The 26,842-nt window shown below is 42.7% G+C and overlaps 1 protein-coding gene across 3 annotated transcripts in view; it reads left to right on the top strand.

Annotated features, from left to right (window-relative positions):
* Positions 1-14,730: 14,730 nt before the first annotated feature.
* nek4 (NIMA-related kinase 4) overlaps positions 14,731-26,842 on the top strand; it is a 75,178-nt gene continuing 63,066 nt past the window's right edge. For 2 of the 3 annotated variants that reach the window (XM_028824113.2, XM_028824112.2), the window contains exons 1-2: positions 14,731-15,169; positions 23,561-23,827. In XM_028824113.2, coding sequence (XP_028679946.1) covers positions 15,083-15,169; positions 23,561-23,827 — 354 coding nt within the window. In that variant the 5' untranslated portion in view covers positions 14,731-15,082. The remainder of the gene's footprint in view (positions 15,170-23,560; positions 23,828-26,842) is intronic. The other variant, XM_028824111.2, reaches the window with a different exon arrangement.

Genomic DNA, 26,842 nt, shown 5'->3' with positions numbered 1-26,842 from the left:
ACATCCTGTCCATGCTGAACGGCGACATTAACGCTAGCAAGATTGCTAAATAATTACCAGTCTGTTTTGTGAATTTTATATACCATGAATAGTTTTTTTTTTAAGAAAACATAATGAGGATACGCACACAGTACATCGTCTATGATTTCGGATCAGGTGTTACTGCTGGAATGGATGGTGATCTTTATGAAATTAGCCCTAAAGCTGAAACACAGAACGCGTGTGCAAGGTGTGCCGTATGCAGGCTTTGGAAGATAAATAGAATCCTATCAGGAGATCACAATTATCTGGAGGCTTCATCACAGGACTGTTTAATTTGATGCAGGCTTTAGTGTGAAGTGACAGAAGGGTCAGGTTTTAAATGAAACTTTATTCTATCGGGTATCAGACATCCACTGCCAAGAACTGTATGCATTTATTTTTATGAGCATGCCTGAGGTGTCACCTTCTATGGGAGAAGAAGGGCGTTGTGCCATCTCCAGATCCTGAATGCTGTTTGAATAAAATGTAGCAGCATCTGGACTCCGTGCTTCCTGATAAAACCTCAGTTTGTGATTTGTGAGGCTTATAGTCAGTCTGTGACCGACCGACCGACCGACCGACCGACCGACAGACAGACAGACAGACAGACAGATAGACAGATAGATAGATAGATAGATGTGAAAGGCACTATATAATAGATAGATAGATAGATAGATAGATAGATAGATAGATAGATAGATAGATAGATAGATAGATAGATAGATGTGAAAGGCACTATATAATAGATAGATAGATAGATAGATAGATAGATAGATAGATAGATAGATAGATAGATAGATAGATAGATAGATAGATAGATAGATAGATAGATAGATAGATAGATAGATGTGAAAGGCACTATATAATAGATAGATAGATAGATAGATAGATAGATAGATAGATAGATAGATAGATAGATGTGAAAGGCACTATATAATAGATAGATAGATAGATAGATAGATAGATAGATAGATAGATAGATAGATAGATAGATAGATGTGAAAGGCACTATATAATAGATAGATAGATAGATAGATAGATAGATAGATAGATAGATAGATAGATAGATAGATAGATAGATAGATAGATAGATAGTACTTGTAAAATTTTATTTTTATACTGTATTGAGTATTTGTTCTGTTCTCTGTATTGTATCTGTGGTGGGTTGGCACCCTGCCCAGGATTGTTTCCTGCCTTGTGCCCTGTGTTGGCTGGGATTGGCTCCAGCAGACCCCCGTGACCCTGTGTTCGGATTCAGCGGGTTGGAAAATGGATGGATGGATGGATGTGTATTGTATTGTATTGTATTGACCCCCTTCTTTTTGACACCCACTGCACGCCCAACCTACCTGGAAAGGGGTCTCTCTTTGAACTGCCTTTCTGGAGGTTTCTTCGATTTTTTCCCTACAAGGTTTTTTTTTGGGAGTTTTTCATCGTCTTCTTAGAGAGTCGAGGCTGGGGGGCTGTCAAGAGGCAGGGCCTGTTAAAGCCCATTGTGGCACTTCTTGAGTGATTTTAGGCTATACAAAAATAAATTGCATTGTATTGTATTGTAGATAGATAGATATTTTAGTGTAGTTGGCAGGATTAGACAGCTAGATAGATTGATGTGCAAGACACTGTATATTATATATGAAATGTGCTATATAATAGACAGATAGATACGAAAGGCACTATATAATAGACATTAAATATGCTGTATGGGAGATAGATAGATAGATAGATAGATAGATAGATAGATAGATAGATAGATAGATAGATAGATTTCAACTGTAAAATTATCCTTAATTCTTCATGGAATATCCATATTCAGCTCCATCCAGTCTTTTAGAATCAGAACTATTTTTCAGATCATGAGCGCCCTCTGTTGACAGAAAAGAGCCTTCCTGTTCATTATTGAAGTAGTGAGGTGCGCAGACATTTTTCAGGCCTAGTCCTTCTGTTTTTCCATCCGTTCAGCATCTATTTGCTTTGTCTGATGCTTGCATGTTTCTTGTTACAGATGCCAGAGCAACTATGAAAATTATAACAACAGAAGAATGACACATTAGTTTTGTAGTTTGTGGCCAGAAAGCTCATTCAGTATTATACTTTACTGCTAATCTTATCCAAATTATATAAAAGTATAATTTAAGTGTGTGGTGTAGAGTCTCTGTGCCTTAGTGCAGCGTTTCTCAACCTTTAAGTATTTGCGACCCAAGTTTTCATAACAGTTTTAATCGCGCCCCCCTAACGTTTTTTTGAAAGGAGCCCACTAATACCAATTTGTTCTTTTTTAATTAATGATATATCATAGATGCATATTTTATTACACCTACTTAACTTTTATCAACATTTATCTAACTCTATATTTATTTTTCTAGTATCAGAATGTAGTTGAAGTTAATTTGTTTTGGTTTCAATAGATGTATTTTTCATATTTTCGATTCTTGTTTCTTCTTTTCACATCTTCATGCCCCCCTTTTTGTTACTTTGCGCCCCCCTAGGGGGGCCCGCCCCACAGTTTGAGAACCACTGCCTTAGTGGCTACTACTACTACTGACTACATCAACTTCTGTATGGACATTGTAGTTCCAGTAAGAACAGTACGCTGCTATGCTAACAACAAGCCATGGATTACAAGTGACATCAAGGGCATTTTGAACCAGAAGAACAGGGCTTTTAAAGGCGGTGATCAGCATGAACTCAAGCGTGTGCAGAAGGAACTCCGAGTCCAGATCAGGGAGGCAAAGGAGCAGTACAGGAGAAAGCTGGAGCAGAAGTTGCAGAATAATAGCATGAAGGAAGTGTGAAATGGGATGAAGATCATCACTGGCTGCAGCTCGAAGCGGGGTTCCACCATCAAGAGAGACGTGAAGAGAGCAAACCAGATGAACAGGGCTTTTAAAGGCGGTGATCAGCATGAACTCAAGCGTGTGCAGAAGGAACTCCGAGTCCAGATCAGGGAGGCAAAGGAGCAGTACAGGAGAAAGCTGGAGCAGAAGTTGCAGAATAATAGCATGAAGGAAGTGTGAAATGGGATGAAGATCATCACTGCTGCAGCTCGAAGCGGGGTTCCACCATCAATAGAGACGTGAAGAGAGCAAACCAGATGAACAACTTTTTTAACAGGTTTGACCACCCTAACCCACTCTCACCTCGGAGTACTGCACCCTCCACCCATCCTTCTGCTGAAACCAGCATAGGAGAGAGTTTACCCCAACCCACAATTACAGCAGCCCAGGTAAGCAGAGAGCTGAGGAGACTTTGTGCCAGCAAAACAGCGGGTCCAGATGGAGTATTGCCACGACTTCTGAAGGCCTGTGTGTTGGAGCTGGGGAGTCCTCTACAGCGCATCTTCAACGTGAGCCTGGAACAGGGGAGAGTCACAAGGCTTTGGAAAACATCTTGCCTCACCCCAGTCCCAAAAGTATCACATCCTAGTGAGCTGAATGACTTCAGGCCTGTTGCTCTGACGTCGCATGTGATGAAGATCATGGAGCAGCTGCTGCTTCACCACCTGAGGCCACAGGTCCATCACGCCCTCGACCCTCTGCAGTTCAGGAGAAGGTGGGAGCGTAAGGATGCCATCATCTACATGCTACACCGATCCCTCTCCCACTTGGACAGAGGCAGTGGTGCTGTAAGAATTATGTTTCTGGACTTCTCTAGTGCCTTCAACACCATCCAACCTCTGCTCCTTAGGGACAAGCTGGCAGAGATGGGAGTAGATTCTTACCTGGTGGCATGGATCGTGGACTATCTTAAAGACAGACCTCAGTATGTGCGTCTCGGGAACTGCAGGTCTGACATTGTGGTCAGCAACACAGGAGCGCCACAAGGGACTGTACTTTCTCCGGTCCTGTTCAGCCTATATACATCAGACTTCCAATACAACTCGGAGTCCTGCCACGTGCAAAAGTTCACTGATGACACTGCTATCGTGGGCTACATCAGGAATGGGCAGGAGGAGGAGTATAGGAACCTAAACAAGGACGTGGTTAAATGGTGCGACTCAAACCACCTACACCTGAACACCAGCAAAACCAAGGAGCTGGTGTTGGATTTTAGGAGGCCCAGACCCCTCATGGACCCAGTGATCATCAGAGGTGACTGTGTGCAGAGGGTGCAGACCTATAAATACCTGGGAGTGCAGCTGGATGATAAACTGGACTGGACTGCCAATACTGATGCTCTGTGCAAGAGAGGACAGAGCCGACTATACTTCATTAGAAGGCTGGCATCCTTCAACATCTGCAATAAGATGCTACAGATGTTCTATCAGATGGTTGTGGCGAGCGTTCTCTTCTATGCGATGGTGTGCTGGGGAGGCAGCATAAAGAAGAGGGACACCTCACGCCTGGACAAACTGGTGAGGAAGGCAGGCTCTATTGTAGGCACGGAGCTGGACAGTTTGACATCCGTGGCAGAGCGACGGGCGCTGAGCAGACTCCTGTCAATCATGGAGAATCCACTGCATCCACTGAACAGGATCATCTCCAGACAGAGGAGCAGCTTCAGCCACAGACTGCTGTCACCATCCTGCTCCACTGACACACTGAGGAGATCGTTCCTCCCCCAAACTACGCGACTCTTCAATTCCACTTGGGTAGGTAAACGTTAACATTATATAAAGTTATTGTCTGTTTTTACCTGCATTATTATCAATCTTTAATTTAATATTGTTTTTTGTATCAGTATGCTGCTGCTGGAGTATGGGAATTTCCCCTTGGGATTAATAAAGTATCTATCTATCTATCTATCTATCTATCTATCTATCTATCTATCTATCTATCTAACAGTATTAACAAATATACTACCACACTTTCCTGCCATGCTTTATTAAGCTTTCCATTTTACATTTCTATACACGCCCAAAACACACCCTGATGTGTGCACCCCATGGATCTGTGAACAGCCCACATGCTTGGTGGTCACTCTGTGAGGTCCACTTGCTCATTAACACCCCTCCAAAAAACTCAGTATATATATATATATATATAGAGAGAGAGAGAGAGAGAGAGAGAGAGAGCGAGAGAGGATGTGGACATGTTGAAGAGGCTTAGTCATTGCTCAGTGTAACATTTGCAGATGCCTGAGCAAAGTGACTCTAACTGGGTTCTGCTTGTTGTGTCAGACCTAGTGGTGCCAGCTGCCCTCATGGGATTTTCAAGCACTGCAGTCTCCAGAGTTCACAGATAATGGAGCAATAAAAAGAAACATCCAGTGAACAGCAGGCCTGTTAATGAGAGAAGTCAGAAGAAAATGGCCAGGCCGGTTCAAGATAGCAGAACGGCCAGCTACACAGAGCGGCTTTTTGCAGCAGTGGGGTGCGGTATGCACGGCATAGGAGATCTTGAAACAGATGAGCAACAGCAGCAGAATAACACACAAACCCAGCTTCTGCCCAATGTGGCGACAGCGGGCACATGAGAACCAAAAGTGGAGGAGTAGCAGGATGAATTGATTTATGATGCTAGGATCACAATTGTCCATTGTCCTGGGTGGTGGTTGTGTAATGGAGTAGGGAATGAGTAGACCTCTTTAGATAGATAGATAGATAGATAGATAGATAGATAGATAGATAGATAGATAGATAGATAGATAGATAGATAGATAGATAGATAGATAGATAGATAGATAGATAGATAGATAGATAGATAGATAGATACTTTATTAATCCCAAGGGGAAATTCCCATACTCCAGCAGCAGCATACTGATAACAATGCAGGTATAACAGACAATAACTTTGTATAATGTTAACGTTTACCCCCCCGGGTGGAATTGAAGAGTCACATAGTGTGGTGGAGGAACGATCTCCTCAGTATGTCAGTGGAGCAGGACGGTGTCAGCAGTCTGTCGCTGAAGCTGCTCCTCTGTCTGGAGATGATCCTGTTCAGTGGATGCAGTGGATTCTCCATGATTGACAGGAGTCTGCTCAGCGCCCGTCGCTCTGCCACAGATGTCAAACTGTCCAGCTCTGTGCCTACAGTAGAGCCTGCCGTCCTCACCAGTTTGTCCAGGCGTGAGGCGTCCCTCTTCTTTATGCTGCCTCCCCAGCACACCACCGCGTAGAAGAGGGCACTCGCCACAACCATCTGATAGAACATCTGCAGCATCTTATTGCAGATGTTGAAGGACGCCACCCTTCTAATGAAGTATAGTCAGCTCTGTCCTCTCTTGCACAGAGCATCAGTATTGGCAGTTCAGTCTAATTTATCATCCAGCTGCACTCCCAGGTATTTATAGGTCTGTACCCTCTGCACACAACTAACTGGCACTAAAGCTCCGCTGAAGAACACAAGCTCCTTTTCAATCCCTCTTGGTGATGAGATCATCAGACCTTCTTCTTCAGCGAGGAACCTTGGTGTCATTTTTGTTTGACTCCTCCCCCTCTTGTTCTACCCATGCACATCACATTAAGCAGCTTTGTTACTTCCACCTCCGCCAAGTACCCCGTGTTTGCTCATTCCTCTCCTTTTCTATCTTATCCCTGCTTTGGTTGTATCCTGCATTGACTCCTGGAACTCTCTACTGGCAGGTGCCCCTTCTAATCTCTTATCACGGATGGTCTTCATGCTCCACCCTCTCAACTAAATTCCTGTGTTCATTATTTGGGTTTGCCTGCAGTAGGTTGGCACCCTGCCCAGGATTGGTTCCTGCCTTGTGCCCTGTGTTGGCTGGGATTGGCTCCAGCAGACCCCCGTGACCCTGTGTTCGGATTCAGCAGGTTGGAAAATGGATGGATGGATTATTTGGATTTGCTATTGTTAATTATACTGTTTACATGAGCGTTATGTATAACTACTGTATAGCGCCCCACATGTACAGCCTTACCTGCACGTGGACAGCTGCCACAACCAAAGAGACTTACTAGCTCGGCACAAGAAGACCGAACATTTGTCTTCAGACAAAAAGCTGGTGCCCGCTCGCCACTCTGCTTTCTGTTGACGACGTCTCTTCTCAGCTGCTGACCCCTGTGGGAACATGGCAGTCACCCACACCAGGTGCTCGTAATATACCTCAACCCAAGACCGAGGCCGTAACCACAACACAACCGTACCCACAGGAATGGCCAAGAAAAGTGGCAAGCGATCATACTGTATCTAGGGCAGGGGTGGGCAATGTCGGTCCTGGAGGGCCGTTTGTTCCAATCCAGTTTCTTAATGAGAAGTCAACTACTGCTGATGAAGCCCTTATTGCTTAAGTCAGCAGTTCTCAGACTGTGGGGCGAGCCCCCCTAGGGGCGCAAATGTTGCCGTATGTGGCGTAATTTCGCTATTCGTAGGGAAATTTTAAACTTGTAGCGGTGTATCGGTAGCAAAAAATATAGAAATAAATTTTATTAGGGTTTCAAAAAAACGTTAGGGGGGCACGATTAAAACTGTTATGAAAACTCGGGTCACAAATACTTAAAGGTTGAGAAACGCTGGCTTAAGTGACACTTTGATGCTTCATTTTAGTGGTCTCGCCTTGTTAAGGTTCCCCACCCTTAATTGCTTATTTCAGTCTTAAACAGCTGCATTCACTGTTTCATCGGCGCCTTATTAGTAATAAGATGTAAATGACAAAGCAGCCAGCAGTTCTCCATCTTGCTTGTTTCGATTTACATCTCTGTGTGTTCATCTTGCACGGTTTGATTTATTAAAACACTTAATAGAAAAATGTGACAGTCTGAAAATGATCCGTTTTAGGCTTCAAAACATTTTGATGATATCCTTGGAAAGGGAAAAAAAAAAACCTACGATCTAAGAATCTGACATTGCAGACTAACATACAAGCCATAAAATTAAATAAGGTCTGAGATTGGCAAGGATTGGCTCAATTTGTGATTAGTGCAACCGAGCAGAGCAGATTAGGGGGGCACCGGCATGTGTGGTCTGTATGAGTGAAGTGAAGGCCGAGCAGATTGTAACAGGGGTGGTGAGAGGGTGGTGCAGAGTTTTGGGTAATAAGAACCGGACGGTGGGAGGGGGGGGTTTATGTGCTGATATGTTATGCAAACTGTTTTCAAATTTGCAGGAGGGAAACTTGTTCAACCTGTCTGGCAGAACGGGTCAGGTGTGTACCTTTTGTTTTTTGGCTTAGAGAAGGAGACATTGCTTTGGGGCAGATTCTTGACTCCCAGCTTTGCTCATTCAGGACAACTGACAAAGCTTTGGATCGCATTCAGCTTGTGGTTATGGGACTGGCAGGTTTACACAGATTAACATTCTGATGGGGACACTTACTGGATTATATTATACTAGCTGTGCTACCCGTCTAGGAAGAGTGTAAGTCTAAAAATTCAATGTAGACCTCAGCGTTAACATTTGCAGTGCACCATCTAACAGAATGTATTTTGTAATACACGTAGTAATAAAATGCATTGCATATGTCATTCCAACAGGTGGCACCTCACAAATACTTGTAGTTGATCAAATGCATTACTACAGATCTGCAGAAATGACAAATGCAATGCATTTTCTTACTACAAATGTGAATGATGCACCATCTGTTGGAATGAGAGCGATAAAGTCACCGGATGGACACACAGACCCTTGTGTTTTGGTTAACCCCTTAACCGCCTCTGCCGGATATATCCGGCATCGTAGCGTTATTGCTGACGCCTTACTGCCAGAATTATCCGGCACATTTGCCTGTGGTTATGTGAATGCCTGGCGCATAGTATAACTGAAAGTTTGGCGTGGGTATTATTACTACATTGTATTTCGACAACTCTGCGGTTGTATTGGCCGCTCACGTGATGTGATTCGAAAGTGAAAGCTGTGAATATGGCGAAACGTAAACTGACTTCAAATGAGGTTTTGCAGGCGATTTTGGACAATAATTCTGATCATTATTGTAGCAGTTCTGAAGAAGATTTTAGCGACAATGATGATCAGCAACGTGCGCTGCATGATGCTGTGAATGAAGATGCATCGGATGATGGCGATGAGTGGGTGTATCCCCAGCATCTCAACTGGACTGCTGCCCATTATCTGAGCCAGATAAGAAAGATCCAAACCGTGACTGCTTGTTCAAGCTACGTCCTTTGATTGACCATTTATTTGAAACATTTCAGCAGGTATTTCAGCAGATAAATACTGCTTGAATAAATGTAAAGTAAAAAAACGAAAATTGTTCAGATTTCGCCTGGCATGGGGAATATTTAGGGAGTTGGCGGTTAAAGTGGACTAGCTGTGCCACCAACTAAGATGGGCTTGAAATCTAAGCAATCAACAAACACCTCAGTGTTAATGTTTGCAGTGCACCATCTAACAGAATGTGTTTTGTAATACACATAGTAATAAAATGCATTGCATATGTCATTCCAACAGGTGGCACCTCACAAATACTTGTAGTTGATCAAATGCATTACTACAGATCTGCAGAAATGACAAATGCAATGCATTTTCTTACTACAAATGTGAATGATGCACCATCTGTTGGAATGAGAGCGATAAAGTCACCGGATGGACACACAGACCCTTGTGTTTTGGTTAACCCCTTAACCGCCCTCTGCCGGATATATCCGGCATCGTAGCATTATTGCTGACGCCTTACTGCCAGAATTATCCAGCACATTTGCCTGTGGTTATGTGAATGCCTGGCGCATAGTATAACTGACAGTTTGGCGTGGATATTATTACTACATTGTATTTCGACAACTCTGCGGTTGTATTGGCCGCTCACGTGATGTGATTCGAAAGTGAAAGCTGTGAATATGGCGAAACGTAAACTGACTTCAAATGAGGTTTTGCAGGCGATTTTGGACAATAATTCTGATCATTATTGTAGCAGTTCTGAAGAAGATTTTAGCGACAATGATGATCAGCAACGTGCGCTGCATGATACTGTGAATGACGACGCATCGGATGATGGCGATGAGTGGGTGTATCCCCAGCATCTCAACTGGACTGCTGCCCATTATCTGAGCCAGATAAGAAAGATCCAAACCGTGACTGCTTGTTCAAGCTACGTCCTTTGATTGACCATTTATTTGAAACATTTCAGCAGGTATTTCAGCAGATAAATACTGCTTGAATAAATGTAAAGTAAAAAAACGAAAATTGTTCAGATTTCGCCTGGCATGGGGAATATTTAGGGAGTTGGCAGTTAAAGTGGACTAGCTGTGCCACCAACTAAGATGGGCTTGAAATCTAAGCAATCAACGAACACCACAGTGTTAATGTTTGCAGTGTACCATCTAACAGAATGTGTTTTGTAATACACGTAGTAATAAAATGCATTGCATATGTCATTCCAACAGGTGGCACCTCACAAATACCTGTAGTTGATCAAATGCATTATTACAGATCTGCAGAAATGACAAATGCAATGCATTTTCTTACTACAAATGTGAATGATGCACCATCTGTTGGAATGAGAGCGATAAAGTCACCGGTTGTACATACAAACCCTTGTCTTTTGGCTAAAGTGGACTAGCTGTGCTACCTGCCTATAAGATGGGCTTGAAATCTAAGCAATCAACGTAGACCTCAGAGTTAACGTTTGCAGTGCACCATCTAACAGAATGTATTTTGTATAATACGCACAGAAATAAAATGCATTGTGTTTTTCATTCCAACAGATGGCGCCTCACAGCCATTTGTAGTTATAAAATGCATTACTACAAATGTTTGTGATGCACCATCTGTTGAAATGAGAGAGATATAGCAACTGGATGGACACCCAGAAACACAGATATTTGTCCTTTTGTTTAAGTTGAAAAGCTGTGCTACCCACCTAAGACAGGTTGGCATCTACTGCAAGTAATCAACGTAACCTCAATGTTAACATATTGCAGTGCTCCAGTTGTTGGAATGTATTTTGTAACGCATGTAATAATAAAATGTATTGCATTTGTCATTCCAACAGATGGAGCATCACAAACGATTGTAGAAAAAAATGCATTACAATATAACGAAATGAAAAATTTAGCATTGTCTCAAAGTGCTTTAAACGGTCTAAGCATTTGCTGGGGGTATTGATATCTTTATTTTAAAAATATTAAAGACTTTATATTGCACTTAAGTGGTTGTTTGGAGTACTGGTCATGTATAGGTTTCAACTAGTGACGTCATAGGGGGGTACTTCAAGCTCGCATTCCCTGCTCTTCAAGTGCCAATCAATATATATAAAGCATGTACTCCTATAGCCCCTGATCTCCTGTACGCCAGCCCTCATTACCTTATGGAGGGCAAAAACTCCAATGGAGACCCCCATCCATGTCAACTGCATGGAACTTCCAAGAGGAGCCAAGTCATGAAGGAGCTCGGGCTAAGTCCCCTTTAAGTGCCGAAGCTAGCGACGTCCCATGTTTTGCCGTGAATTTTACAGTCAGGTGCCTTACCTGACACCAATTATCTGGATTTGGGACCGGCTTTAAAATGGAGGCTTAAATCACATTTATGTAGGCAAGAGGGTGATGAGATTGGATATCGAGGGAAGGTAGGAGAAGGGGGACACCAAAGCAGAGGTGGATGGATTGTATAAGTAAAGATAGGAGGGGAAGAAGAAGAAGAAGAAGAAGATGAAGAAGTAATTGTTAACTCTTTGAAGGAAAACACCGGCAGGATTAGGCTCCAGCTTCCTTGCCTTCATACTCTGGATAATTGGGCATAGAAAATGGATGGATGGATGGATGGATACTAGCAGGAGTATGAAACCTAGCTGTCTATCACTCCTGTAAATAACAATTGGCACAAGACAGCTAGTTTGCATGTTACTTCCAGGTGCTCTGGTTTCCTCCCACAGTCCAAAGACATGCAGGTTAGGTGCATTGGCGATCCTAAATTGTCCCTAATGTGTGGTTGGTGTGTGGGTGTATGTGTGCCCTGCGGTGGGCTGGCGCACTGCCCGGGATTTGTTCCCTGCCTTGTGCCCTGTGTTGACTGGGATTGGCTCCAGCAGACCCCCGTGACCCTGTAGTTAGGATATAGCGGGTTGGATGGATGGATGGCTGGATGGACAAGACAGCTAATAAGGTAATACAGAGGGCATTAGCAAGGAAATGCTGACATCTAGTGGACAGCACATGCAAAAACAGAACAAATGCAAAGGCAACTATTAATATCCAACGGCAGAGCTGCAGCGTGGTAAGTCACCGCAGGTCTACACTAGCAGTGTACACGGCAGAAATTAAGATTAGGGGTTACTGTGGTTAGCATGAAGTATAAATGGGTAAGATTAGCGGTAATTTAAGGTTAGAGCTTAGTGTCGTTAGCGTGTCGTTAGCACGTAGTATAGCCGTGCGGTGACGTCACTTCCGTCGTGAAGTTGCCGGTGTAGACCTGCGGTGCGGCTCTGCAGTTCAGTGCCTCTCAAGGCGATCCACCCATAAACATCTTGCCTCGCCATCTCCTGCCAGCCTAGCACTCAATTGTACCCCCAAAATAAAAAAGAGGTCCTTTAGAAAATGTCTTTGTCGGTGCAGTTTGTGCATTAAGGGTCAGGAGGGACGCGGCCCCGAGCGGATATTGTGCAAAATAGCAATTTAACTTATTATGAAAATGTTTATACAACCCCTCAGTTTAATCTTCTTAAAGGAATATGCCACCCGAAAATGATATTTTTTTATATGTTACTTACCCCATGTAGCGACAGACTGCGGTCACCGTCCTGCTCCACTGACAGACTGAGGAGATCGGTCCTCCCCCACACTATGCGACTCTTCAATTACACCCGGGGGGTAAACGTTAACATTATACAAAGTTACTGTCGGTTATACCTGCATTTTTATCACTCTTTAAATTTATTGTTTTTTTATCAGTATGCTGCTGCTTGGAGTATGTGAATTTCCCCTTGGGAATAATAAAGTATCTTATCTATCTATCTATCTATCCAGTGCAGGATTTACGTATAAGCTACACAAGCTATAGCTTAGGGCCCCCGCCTTCTTGGGGCCCCCAAAACAAATTGTCCGAGTGAGCAATTGTCATATATACTTAAATATACTACAGCATTATTTGTCCCAATCAGGCCCGGCCTTAGGCATAGGCGAAGTAGGCCCCAGATCGACTCCTTGGTCTAATTTTCACGCATTTCACAGAGCTTCCAGGGGGGCTCTGCCCCCCTCAGGGGGCCCCTGGACCCCCCTTTCGCCTAGGGCCCCATAATACCTAAGACCGGGCCTGTATCTATCTATCTATCTATCTGTACTACAATGAAACTCTATCTATCTATCTATCTATCTATCTATCCTGCCTACTATACTAAAATGAAAATCTATCTATCTATCTATCTAATACAAAAAATGAAACTCTATCTATCTATCTAAAAAATCCAACATCTGTCTGTATCTCTGTCTGTCTGCCCACTTTTCACGAGAGAACTACTTAACGGATTTAAGTTTTTTTTCTATAATTTGCTTGAACATTCCGGTTGATTTTGCGACTTCTCTCATCCTGCTGTCATAGTTTGCCTGCGGTACCGATTCCAAGAGAGAGGCTGCAGGCCAAGGGGAGCGGGGCATGGCCCTCCTCACTCACACACCAGCCTCCATTCGAGTCGCTCTACCTTGCGCCACGTGTTGGAGTGTACCTTACCTCCGCTTAGTAAGCAATACCTGTTTGTTCAGCAGAACATTATCATCTAGGGCACAGGTGTCGAACTCTAGGCCTGGAGGGCCGCAGTGGCTGCAGGTTTTCATTCTGACCCTTTTCCTAATCAGTGACCAGTTTTCACTGCTAATTAACTCCTTTTCCCTTCCTTTTAGTAGCTCTGTTTTTAAGGATTCCGTCCTCTGAATTGATTCGTTTCTTCATTAAATGGCAGCCAAACAGAAATGAGATGTGAAACGAGCCAACAGATGACCAGCTAAACTGGAACATCAAACTCCAACCAGTTTCATAATGAGAAGCCAATTCTTGCTGTTAATTAAACCCGTTACTTAATTCTATAGCTTGCTGCTGCTCTCATTCTGCTACAGCAAACATTTCCCAAAGTGTTGATTTTCTGTTTCTGATTATTGACCTGAGAGATCAACCTTACCGAGACCCTCACCTTTCTTTATGTTCAGATAATGTGGTTAGCTGGTCACCTGTTTTCTCATTTTGTGTCTCATTATTGTTTGGCTGCTAATTAAGGAAATAGAAAGAACTAAGGGGTCTGAGTCGAGTTAATTAAATCTAAGGCAAAAGAAGTTAATTAGTAGGAAAAACAGGTCACTAATTAAGAAGGTTGTTAGAATGAAAACCTGCAGTCATTGTGGCCCTCCAGGACCGGAGTTCGACACCCCTGATCTAGAGATTGATGTTTTTGAGAGTGAGAGATCAGAGCTACGTGTGTTGTAGATGGTAGCTGCTCATTGGCAGAGATGTACACACAGTGTGTCCAGGTGGATTTTCATAAAAGGACTCATTTAATCCTGGCCAGCGTCTCAAAGGTCTTTGTGATGTGGGACTTAAGGGCCACTGCCTGGTCTGTAGTCAATAGGCAAGGAGGACCATGTCTTCTCTCGACCAGGAGAGTTTCTCTCTTATGCTAGCCTTGCCCTTGGCTCCATCTCCCTGATGTCCAGCAATGCAATGAGAAGGCTGAAAAAATTGGGTATTTGGGCAACTCAGCGTTGTCACCCCATCTATATAAATTCAAAGAATTATTATTACTGTATTGTTTAGTGGCAGACAGACAGACAGGCGCATTGTGTGGAGGAGGTGCGCAAAGATCATGTGCTTTCCAACCTCCCGCGTGAGTTGAGTCTGCGCAGTTCCCGCAGGCAGCTTTAGAAGATGAACAGCCGCTTGAGTTCGTTGTGATGTCGAAGATCCTGCGGACATGTTCACATTCTGGGAGATGATTCAGACTCAACTTGACAACCCCTCGATGCGGCCGTTATTTTACAGCCGGCGGCCACGGGCGTGCTGTTATTTATGACGCAGGGCAGCAGGCGGCGCTGTGTGCGCGGCCTCATTGCTTCTTCGCGTCAGGCGCTGACGCTTGGTTGCCTGGAGACGAAGAGGCCGCGAACGGTTTGTAGAAGGCTGATCGGCTGCACCGAGGCCTTAGCGCCGCAGACGCGATGAATGAAACGTGCGTTCAGCCGCAGGGCGATACGCGGTCTCCGGCGATGGCCTGGGAAGCCTAGGGCTGTCGGCAATGGACAACTACTCATTCATTAGAGTGGTGGGCAAGGGCAGCTACGGAGAGGTGCAGCTGGTGAAGCACCGAATCGAAGGGAAGCAGGTAAGGAAGCGAGGCGGCCGGACTCGAGGAGACGCGCCGGGGGTTGGCGGAGTCTGTCGGGAAAACAAAACCCGTTGACGCAAGCGAGAGGACGTGCGGGCCGTGCCGGGTTTGTTATAAGGGGTCGGTGACAGTATCGTCGCAAAATTCAGGGTGGCTCGACTCTCAACATTTAGCGTCGCGTGTCCACCTGGCACAACAGTCAGTGTCCTGCGACAAGCGGCGTGTCCGGGCCGCAGAAGTTCCCCTTACAGTTGGACAGGCTGCGAAGGTGCCGACGACCAGACAGTCGGCTTGGGCTCATTGGTGCAAACTTTCGAAGGTAGGCGCTGCACCCGCCGAATTAAGAGTGGAGTGGAGTGGAGTGGCGCAGTTTGAGTGCAAATGTGACACAACGCGACAGAACTGTCACCAATGGACAGCCAGGTGACAAGAGACGTTTAGATGAAATGATATCTTCTGGGGTCGCCTTGTTTGCTTTGGAAGCTGACTTGGAACTGCAAATGTTATTAACGGTACTAATTAATGGAGACGTAACCAGGAAACTTTAAGGGGTCGAGCTGTAGAGAAAAGCCAAGCAAAATGACACCTTTTATTGGCTAACTAAATAGATTACAATATGCAAACTTTCGAGGCAACTCGGGCCCCTTCTTCAGGCAAGATGTAATCAGGGGTCGACCTGTACATCCAATTAAAGTACGCAGATAGAAAGTGAAAAAAAAAACATGTACTCCTGTTGTTTTGAACTTGATTGATTTTTTTAACAAAAGGACATTTCTTTTCTATCTGTCGCCCCTCAAGCTTCCTTGAAATGTTGAACTTCATTATTGTATTTCAGAAAGGACTTCTGGTGGTAAACTATTAAGAGAGCACTGCAAATCTGTCCGAACTTCATAGTACTTGTCTCTTCATCTGTTACTCTGTCTCTCTGTTTACTCGAGGGAACAAAGGTGCTATAAACTGGTTAATGGCATGTACCCGTAGGATAAAAAGTATACCCTCTGTGCTAAACTTGTTGATTGTTTTTCACAAATAACTTTTTGCAGTAAACAATTAAATAGCCTTTTAAATATGTCTAATTGTTATAGTATCGTTCTATTTATAATATAGTGCCATTTATCATTCAGTACCTTTCATACATATCTATTATCTTTCGCACGTCTCTAATAAATAGTGCCTTTTATAATATTGTTTACTACCCTTTTCATATGTGTCTATTATATAGTGCCTTTCAAATGAATCTAACTACTAACTGTATAGTACCTTTTGATTTTGCTGTCTGTATAACTTTATATAGTGCCTTTCATTTTTATTTATTGGACAACAACTTTAATATCTATGTAAATAAAGTATGTCTGTAAATATGGTTTAGATAGATATCTATCTATCTATTATATAGTTCCTTTTCCTGCCAACTACGCTATCTATCAATCTATCAGTGCCTTTCATATCTTATCATATAATGCCAAGACCTTTTTGCAGTAAACTGTTAGTTTACAGATCAGTCTGAATTTTTATCTATCTATCTATCTATCTATCTATCTATCTATCTATCTATCTATCTATCTATCTATCTATCTATCTGTTATATAGTGCCTTTCACATCTATCTATCTCTATCTATCTATCCATCTAATACTGCCATTCAACTCTATATCATTTAGTACCTTTCGTACATATCTATTGTTATCTTTCACTTGTATGTCTTATAAACAGTGCCTTTCATAATATCGTTTACTACCCTTTACATATGTGTCTGTCTACTAACTGCACAGTACCTTTCATTTGATTTTCCTGTCTGTATTATATAGTGCCTTTCATATTTATTTATTGCACAACGTCTTTAATATCTGTGTAAAGTATGTCTGTAAATATGGTAGCGCTCTGGCCATGCTTGCTTCCCCCGGTCCTCCCAGCGTTGAGGCATTCCGGCTGGACAAGGGCCCTGGGCACCCGCCACTCACTCGATCTATCGATCGCCTTTTAGGCTTGCTTGAAGGAATAGCTTTTCAAAGGCATGGCACACACACAATATAAAAACTATACCTGTTGTGCTAAACTTTTTGATTCTGTTTTACAAAGGACTTTTGGCGGTAAACTTTTACATACAGCTTTGCAAATCTGTCTACATTATCTATCTATCTATCTATCTATCTATCTATCTATCTATCTATCTATCTATCTATCTATCTATCTATCTATCTATCTATCTAGCATGAAGGAATAGCGAATTAAAGTCATGAGTGCAGATGAGGAAAAAAAAGTCTATTATATAAAGAGCATTATAAATCTGTCCAAATGTTATAGTGCTTACCTCTCCATTTGTCTGTCTGTATTTCTGTGTGCCTATATAGTGCCTTTTGAGCTTGCTTGAAGGAATAGTTTTTTTGCAAAGGATAAAAAGTACAAGTGTTAAGCTAAACTTGTTGATTTGTGTTTTACAAAGTACTTTTGGTGGTAAACTATTGAATAAACAGCTTTGCAAATCTGTCTAAATTTGACACTGCCTGTCCGTCTGTCTGTATAGTGCCTTTCAGGCTTGCATGAAGGAATAGCTGATTAAAGTTGTGTGCAGAGTAAGGGGGGAAAAAAAAGCTGCTGTTGTGTTGAACTTGTTGATTGTACCAAAGGACTTTTGGTTGTACAGATTTAAATAAAGAGCATTAGAAATCTGTCTAAATGTTGTAGTACGTATCTGTCTATTTGTCTGTCTGTCTATCTGCATTTCTGTCTCTGTTTAGCGACTTTCAAGCACACTTGAAAATGTTAACATTATTCAAAGTTATTGTCTGTCTGTATACCTGCATTGTTATCACTCTTTAATATTTTCTTTATCAGTGTGTGAATTTCCCCTTGGGATTAATAAAGTATCTATCTATCTTTAAGGAATAGCTATTAAATGGCCTTCAGATATAGTATAAAATGCGTAGCTGTCATGTTGAGCTTGTTGATTGTAATTCACAAAGGCCCTTTGGCAGTAAACTCTTAAATAAACAGCTTTAGAAATCTGTCACCTTTCTGTTGTGCTTATTTATCTCTCCTTCTGTCTATATAGTGCCTTTCAGGGTTGCTTGAAGGAATGTCTGATGAAAGTTATGTGTGCATTCGGGGAATAAGAGAGAACCCCAGTTGTGTTGAACTTGTTGATTGTATTTCAGAATGGACTTTTGATAGTAAACTATTAAATAAATAGCATTGCAAATCCATCTAGATTTTAAAGTGCTTATCACTCCAAGCCATCTGTCTGTCTGTATAGTGCCTGTCAAGCTTGCTTGAAGTAACATCTGTTTAAAAAGTGCAGGTAGGATAAAAAGTTTATCTATTGTGCTAAACCTGTTGATTGTATTTCACGAAGGACACTTGGCAGTAAACTTATCAAACAAACAGCTTTTCAAATCTGTTTAAATGTTATAGTGCTCTTTAGTTTATCTGTCTGCCTGTCTGTCTGTGTAGTCCCTTTCAAGTTCACTTAAAGGAATAGCTGTTTACATGCAGAGGAGGAACAAAATGTGTCCAGTGTTGAACTTGTTGATTTGTCTTTTACAAAGGACCTTTGGTGGTAAACGATTCAATAAACAGCATTTTTATTATCAGTCTCTCTCTATCTAATGTGTTGTGCTTCTCATTCATCTCTTTCCATCCATCTGTCTATCTAATAGCTCCAGATCTGTAATAAAGTGCATTTTACATTCTGGTTATCAATTACAATATAGCACCTTTAACATTCAACTACTGTATAATATGTGGTGGGGCATCTGTTGGTGAAGAAAGATTCACTGATCTTGAGTTTGCTGACAATGCTATGATCTTCGTGGAGTCAATGGAGGCTCTGATCGGTGCTAGAGAGACTGAGTGAGGGGTCCGAGTGTCTGGGCTTGCGAGGGTCCTGATAAAAACCAAAGAGAGAGGCCGTTAATGACCTCTTGGGCGCAGTCATCAGCAGTGTGTCTGTCTGCGGAGAGAGTTTCGACTTCGTCGTTGAGAGGTTTACTGACCTCGGCAGTGACATTCATGTCTCTGGTGAGTCTTACTATGAAGTCAGTAGATGGATTGGGAGAGCATGGGGGGTCATGAGGTCGCTGGAAAGGGGTGTGTGGCGCTCCTGATATCTCTGCAAAAGGATGAAGGTCCTGTCTTGCTATATGGTTGTGAGACATGGATGCTATCTAGTGACCTGAGACGAATACTGGACTCCTGTGTCTCTCTGGAAAATCCTTGGGTACCGTTGGTTTGACTTTGTTTTTGCTCACGGAGTGACGAATGAGGCACATGACCTGCATGGTGAGGGAGTGTCAGTTACGGAATTATGACCATGTGGCGCATTTCCCCCTGAGGGTGATCCTGCTTGTAAGATCGTCATTGGCTGGACCAGGCCAAAGGGTCACCCACGTAACATCTGGCTGCGGCAGATAGAGGGTCATTTCTGGAGGGTGAGACTGGACCGTGTGTCTGCCTGGGGTTTGCAAACCAGGATCCCGAGTTGTTTCATCGTGTGGTGGGTGCGACAACAGGCTGTACCGGTGCAGGCTCCCTAACTTGACTTGTGTAACCTTGTGCTGTAAAAAGCCCGGGGGTCCTAGAAACCATTGAAATCGTCAGAAAAAAACTGAAATGTAGAGATGTCAAGTAATTGAAAGGAAATACCCCGGCGTCTCTCTCCAAGGAGGTTTCATTTTGCCAACCTATTCGTATCGCTTGTATATTAGCGGCGGGAGGAAAAGTAAAAGGGATACCATTCTGCCGATGATATCGGCGAAGCGACTTTGTCTTTCTTCTGAGGTTTTGTTTTGCCGATGTGCTCACCCCACTTGTGTTACTAGCGGCTAAGTACATTTTTTGTTTCCTTGGAGGCGGAGCCCTCACCCCGACTCCACCTCTCACTTCCAGGCCGGACAGACAGACGCACACACATACATTTCCATGCATAGACGTTTATATATATATATATAAGATAACAAGCAAAACAAACATATAAAATGTGTATCTCTTCACCGCTCTAAATTCAAGTTGACCAAAAAGTGGCATTTCTGGCGGTTCTGATTTTATTTTATTGAATTAGCTGAGGTGAAAAGTCCGCATGTGTCACGGCGCGAGGGAATTTGGGTAAATTTCCATATTGAATGACGTGTAGGTCTGAGTTTCTATTTTCATGGGGAATTTCCAACTCAGAAGCTCATATTTACCATCTTTCTAATAGTACATGAATGCAACAAAAGAAGGTTGGTGTCAGGAAGGGGATATCGGTTATAAAAAATATCTGCTCCAGTATCCCTTTTGATGGGGGTAACAGGCCAACTGGGATGAATCAAGAAAATGGCCATTAAACTGGCAGAGAGAGAGAGAGAGAGAGAGAGAGAGAGAGTCCATCTGAAATGCTTAATTAACATTTGGCAATGTAGGAGGAAACCACCAACTCCAGAGAAAAGACAGGCATATCAGTAGACACTAGGACAATAAATGGGACCTGGAATTGCTCGTGAGGTCCAGAGAGCTGAGAGGTGACGGTGCTTCTTTAACTACCTTGTCAGGTTAATGTTTGACTGTTCATGGATGAACATGGATCAGTGTGCCCACATTGAACTGGCATCTGTCCTATTCATGGTGGATTCTTGCCTTATGCCAAGGGCTGTGGAGTCCGACCCAAACTAACAAAGCGGGTAAAGAAAATTAATTAGTGGTTATCAAATGCATCCATCTGGACAGAATTTTGTATTTTGTAGGAAGCCACATAAATAATTGAGGCCATTTTTTCAGTTGTGATGTGACACTTTACGGACATAGAATAGATTGTCTATTGATCTGTGAATCTGATGTTGCGGTTGGTTTTATATGTTGGTTTGGGGATACAAAAACCATCTGAACCATTTTGTCCAGAAATCCACCAAATTTCTAGTCTGTAACTGTGTAACAGATGGCTGTCACTGTGCTGCATCACAGCAGTTTAGAAGGATCTCCTCCATCTCAGTTCCATTAGACCAGGGGTTCTTAACCTGAGGTCCGTGGACCCCTAGGGGTCCATGGATGGGTTTCAGGGAGTATGTTAGGGTCAGCTAAAAATTAACATTTATATTCACTATGCAGCCTGGTACTGTTGATTTAGAGTAGATGTTGTTGTAGTAGTAATGGTAGTAGAAAACGTAGTAGTAGTAGTAGTAGTAGAAGATCTGTTTTAATTTGCACAAGAGGATTGTTTTATATATAAGCGTCTACGCATGGAAGTGTGTCTGTCTGTCTGTCTGGCCCGGAAGTGAGAGATTACAGCATGAAGCTTAAATGAAACCGCTGAGAAACGAGAGAAACTCGCTTAGCTGCTAATAGACAATGGCAGCGAGCACATCCGCAAAACAAAACCACAGAGTAAAGAGAACCTCGCTTAGCTGCTGAAATATAATATATATTTGTTCATTTCCCTTTGGGATTAATAAAGTGTCTGTCTGTCTGTCTATCACGGAGGTGAGCACATCAGCAAAACAAAACTGCCGAGGAGAGAGAACCTCGCTTAGCAGCTAATAGATAACGAAGGAGAGCATGTTGGCAAAATGAAACCACAGAAGAAAGAACATCTTGCTTAGCGGCTGATAGACAATGGAGATGAGCACGTTGGCAAAACAAAACCGCAGAGGAAAGAGAACCTTGCTTAGCGGCTGATAGACAACGGAGGCGAGGACATCGGCAAAACAAAACCTCCGAGGAGAGAGAATCTCGCTCAGCCACTAATACAAAACCGATGATTGATTGAAGTGCCAGAATCCATGGTTTCTAGGAGCCCAGGCTTTTTACAGCACGGCCTTACACAACTAGTGTTTCAGAATTATGAGTGGCCATTACTTTTTGCATAAAAACGGAGTGTTTACTTTAAAGTTTAATAATACTTTGTGTATGATTTAAATCTATGAGACAATCAAATCTTGATAAATAAAGTCCATTATATGAGGTGAGGCACAAAAATAACAAGATTGGTTAAAAATACGAGGGGGGGACCCAAAAATAACTGGGATTTTGTTGTTGTTAGGTTATTTAATTTATTTCCGGTTATTTGTAGGTCCCCCCTTGTGTGTGTGTGTGTGTGTATATATGTGTGTATATATATATATATATATATATATATATATATATATATATATATATATATATATATATATATATATAATATAGTATGAATGTGTGTGTGTATGTATATATATAAAATATATTAGTTATTGATGAAGTACAGCATTCTAAACGTTGTCATCTTCTCTACACTGCTCCATACACACGTATCCTCCATTGATTGAAACTGCACTGGAAGTCTTCTTGCTTGAGGCTCTTCAACAGGCTTGCCATTTCTCTCTTCACTTCATCCACTGAAGAAAATTATGTTCCCTTCAGGTCACTTTTGATTTTCGAGAACAAGTAAAAATCACAGGGAGCTAAATAAGGTGAATAGGGAGGATGATCGAGGACAGGAGTGTTTTTGTCAGTCAAAAACCACTTTATGGGGGAAAAAGCATTGTGTGATCATTTCGAACAATCTGACCGTTTTGATGTTTTTCATCCGTCCGTTTTCATGAACGTGGATGACCTGGGCGTTGAACGTCTTCCAGATTTTCTTGTCCTTCCTTGAAAAGTTTGTGCCACTCAGAATCTTGTGTGCGAGACAAACTGTCATCACCATACCCTGTTTTTATCGGTTCATACGTTTCTGTGGCCGTTTTGTTCAGTTTCGTGAGAAATGTGATGTTCATTCACTCTTCGATTTTTTTTTTTTTTTTTTTTTTTTTTTTTTTAACCCGACATTATCACGGGAACTCGTGCAGCGATTGTTGTGCAAATACTGACTTGGCTTTTCACAGGATATCCCTAGCCAGTCGGCGGTTTGAGAGGGTGTGTAGGAGGGGATATATAGTTCTATGATTCATGTCCGGCCAACCTCCAGACGGTTTCCATGAAAGCCCCCGACCGAGCCCAGTCCAGTTATTTTTGTGTCTCACTTCGTATTTACTGCATGCAAAGTTGTATTTATGTGAATATTTCTGGGGAAGGGGGGTCCATAGCTTTCATCAGATTCTTAAAGGGGTACGGTAATCATTCTGCATTTTCATGATTTTAGTTGTTACAATCCAACTACCGGACCCCAGAGTAATATATTTAAGACCCCTTCTTGCCATGCTATTCTCATTTTGAAATCCATTGATGAGCTCTCATCAGCTTTTACGATGGGCTGTTAGAGTTTAATAATCCCACCTATTAGCATTGCCGATGTGTTTTCTGATTAAAACAAATGGCCGTCATTTCCTTATTTTCTCATGTTTGTGCAGTCTCGTTACAGACAAATGTGCCTCTTGGGTAATAAAGTCCGGGTCTCCTGACGTAACCTAACCCTACTCTTTCTCTACCTTCTAAAACCTTCCAGTATGTAGTGAAGAAGCTGAACCTGCAGACCTCTTCAAGGAAGGAGCGGAAGGCAGCGGAACAAGAGGCCCAACTTCTGTCTCGACTTCGACACCCCAACATCGTGACCTACAGGGAGTCCTGGGAGGGTGACGATGGTCAGCTGTATATCGTCATGGGCTTTTGTGAGGGCGGCGACCTCTACCACCGTCTGAAGGAGCAGAAAGGTCATCTTCTTGCTGAAAGCCAAGTCGTGGAGTGGTTTGTTCAGATTGCCATGGCACTGCAGGTATTCCGCCGCTCTAAGCGTCATAACGACAATTGGCTTCATTTACGGGAGGCTCCGAGGGGTTAGACAAGGCAGAGCCCGTCTGTCAGCGACTTGGCCTTCAGTGTGTTTTTGAATAGAAAGCAGTAATTGTGGGCTTGCCATCTCTTTGGCATTGCAGTTCAAGAATTTAAAGAGACCCATCTCTGTAAAAGGAATGCTAAAGGAGTAAGTTGTTGGACAGGTAATGTTTGTTATAAAGAAACTCTTATGGTGAATCATCCTACATTTTCTTTTTATTTTTATTTTAGTAGAGTTTTCATAAATAGACGTTATTATACAGTTGAAGCACGAGTGATTTGCTGTTCCCAGTAGAACCTTCTGGATTCCAAAACCAAAATCCATTACCTCTTTTCCTAACATTCTGCCTTTGTTAAGTGGAAGACCATTAACTCTTTTAGGGCTCATTTTTTTTTTTGTTTGTTTCTTTTCTCCCAGGGCTGAATATTGTTCCCAAAACGAACTTTTTTTTTAAAAAAAGAACCCAAAGAAATGGTTTAAGACATCAAATCAAATCAAAAAATATTTATTTTTGAGATATGTTACTGTCTTGCATGTTGTATGAGCCTGCATACTCCCTTCCAGGCCAGACAGATGGACACACACACTTCCACGCATAGATGTTTATATATCCGATGGTGTTTTCAGTGCTGTATTTATCATGTGTAATATAGCGCCTTTCACATCTGTCTATTACAGTGAGGAACATAAGTATTTGAACACCCTGCGATTTTGCAAGTTGTCCCACTTAGAAATCATGGAGGGGTCTGAAATTCACAGTGTAGGTGCATTCCCACTGTGAGAGACGGAATGTAAAAAAAAAAAAAAAAATTCAGGAAATCCCATTGTATGATTTGTACAGAATTTATTTGTATTGCACTGCTGCACATAAGCATTTGCACACCTGGCAATCAGCAAGAATTCTGGCTCTCAAAGACCTGTTACTCTGCCTTTAAGAAGTCCACCTCTACTCCACTTAGTAATCTTAATTAGTAGCACCTGTCTGAGATCTTTAAAGACACCTGTCCACCCCACAGTCAGTCAGACTCCAACTACTACCATGGGCAAGACCACAGAGCTGTCAAAAGACACCAGAGACAAAATTGTGGACCTCCACAAGGCTGGAAAGGGCTACGGGGCAATTGCCAAGCAGCTTGGTGAAAATAGATCAACTGTTGGAGCAATTGTCAGAAAATGGAAGAGGCTAAAGACGACTGTCAGTCTCCCTCGGACTGGGGCTCCATGCAAGATCTCACCTCGTGGGGTATCACAGATGATATGAAAGGTGAGGAATCAGCCCAGAACTACACGGGAGGAGATGGTCAATGACATGAAGAGAGCTGGGACCACAGTTTCAAAGGTCACTGTCGGTAGAACACTATGCCGTCATGGTTTCAAATCACGCATTGCACGGAAGGTTCCCCTACCCCAGTCATCACATGTCCAGGCCCATCTGAAGTTTGCCAATGACCATCTGGATGATCCAGAGGAGGCATGGGAGAAAGTCATGTGCTCAGATGAGACCAAAATAGAACTTTTTGGTCTAAACTTCACTTGCCGTGTTTGGAGGAAAAAGAAGGAGGAGTTGCTTCCCAAGAACACCATCCCTACTGTGAAGCATGGGGGTGGAAACATCATGCTTTGGGGGTGCTTTTCTGCGAAGGGGACAGAATGACTGCACTACAGTAATCTCTTGCTATATAGCGCTTCGACTTTCGCGGCTTCACTCTTTCGCAGATTTTATATGTAAGCATATCTAAATAACGCAGATTTTTCGCTGCTTCGTGGGTTTCTGCGGACAATGGGTCTTTTTACTTCTGGTATTTGCTTCCTCAGTTGGTTTGCCCAGTTGATTTCATACAAGAGATGCTATTGGCGGATGGCTGAGAAGCTACCCAATTGGAGCACGCAGTTAAGTTCCTGTGTGCTGCTGATTGGCTCAGCAACGGAGTGCTGCATTAACCAGGAAGTCTCGTCTCACTCATTCAGCATTAACGTGCTCCTGCTACTGCTTCAGGGGCCGTGTCCAAGCGCCAACAGAAGATGCAAATGATTGCAAAAAAGGTAAAGGTTTTGGATATGTTGAAGGAAGGGAACAGCTACACCGCTGCAGGACACCATTACAGCATCAATGAGTCCACGATTCTTTTTATTTAAAAAGGAGGAAAAGCATATAAGATCTACGGCCGTAGTGTCCTTTAACCAGGGCGCAAAATGAGTTGTAAGTGGACGTGATAAGGCGGTAGTCTGGATGGAATCTGCTTTAGGGATTTGGATTGAAGAGATAGATAGATAGATAGATAGATACTTTATTAATCCCAATGGGAAATTCACATTCTTCAGCAGCAGCATACTGATATAAACTGTGTTTACATACTTAATTTCAACGAATCTTACCTAATATCTAAGAGAATACAAAGGGTTTATGCTGTATAATTGTGCGGGAAATGTTTATAATAGTGTGGGAGAGTTTATAAGGGCTTAAAATATATAAAAATAACCATATGAACATATGGTTTCTACTTCGCGGATTTTCACCTTTCGCGGGGGGTTCTGGAACGCAACCCCCGCGATGGAGGAGGGATTACTGTATATTAAGAAGAGGATGAATGGGGCCATGTATTGTGAGATTTTGAGCAACAACCTCCTTCCCTCAGTCAGAGCACTGAAGATGGGTCGTGGCTGGGTCTTCCAACATGACAATGACCCGAAGCACACAGCCAGGATAACCAAGGAGTAGCTCTGTAAGAAGCATATCAAGGTTCTGGAGTGGCTTAGCCAGTCTCCAGACTTAAATCTAATCGAAAATCTTTGGAGGGAGCTGAAACTCCGTGTTGCTCAGCGCCAGCCCCGGAACCTGACAGATCTAGAGGAGATCTGTGTGGAGGAGTGGGCCAAAATCCCTGTTGCAGTGTGTGTGCAAAACCTGGTCAAGAACTACGGGAAAAACGTTTGACCTCTGTAATTGCAAACAAA

The sequence above is a fragment of the Erpetoichthys calabaricus genome, chromosome 18, assembly GCF_900747795.2.
Source record: "Erpetoichthys calabaricus chromosome 18, fErpCal1.3, whole genome shotgun sequence".
Classification (NCBI taxonomy): Eukaryota; Metazoa; Chordata; class Cladistia; order Polypteriformes; family Polypteridae; genus Erpetoichthys; species Erpetoichthys calabaricus.
Note: the sequence above shows the minus strand (reverse complement) of the source record. Positions and strands in the feature narration are given on the sequence as shown.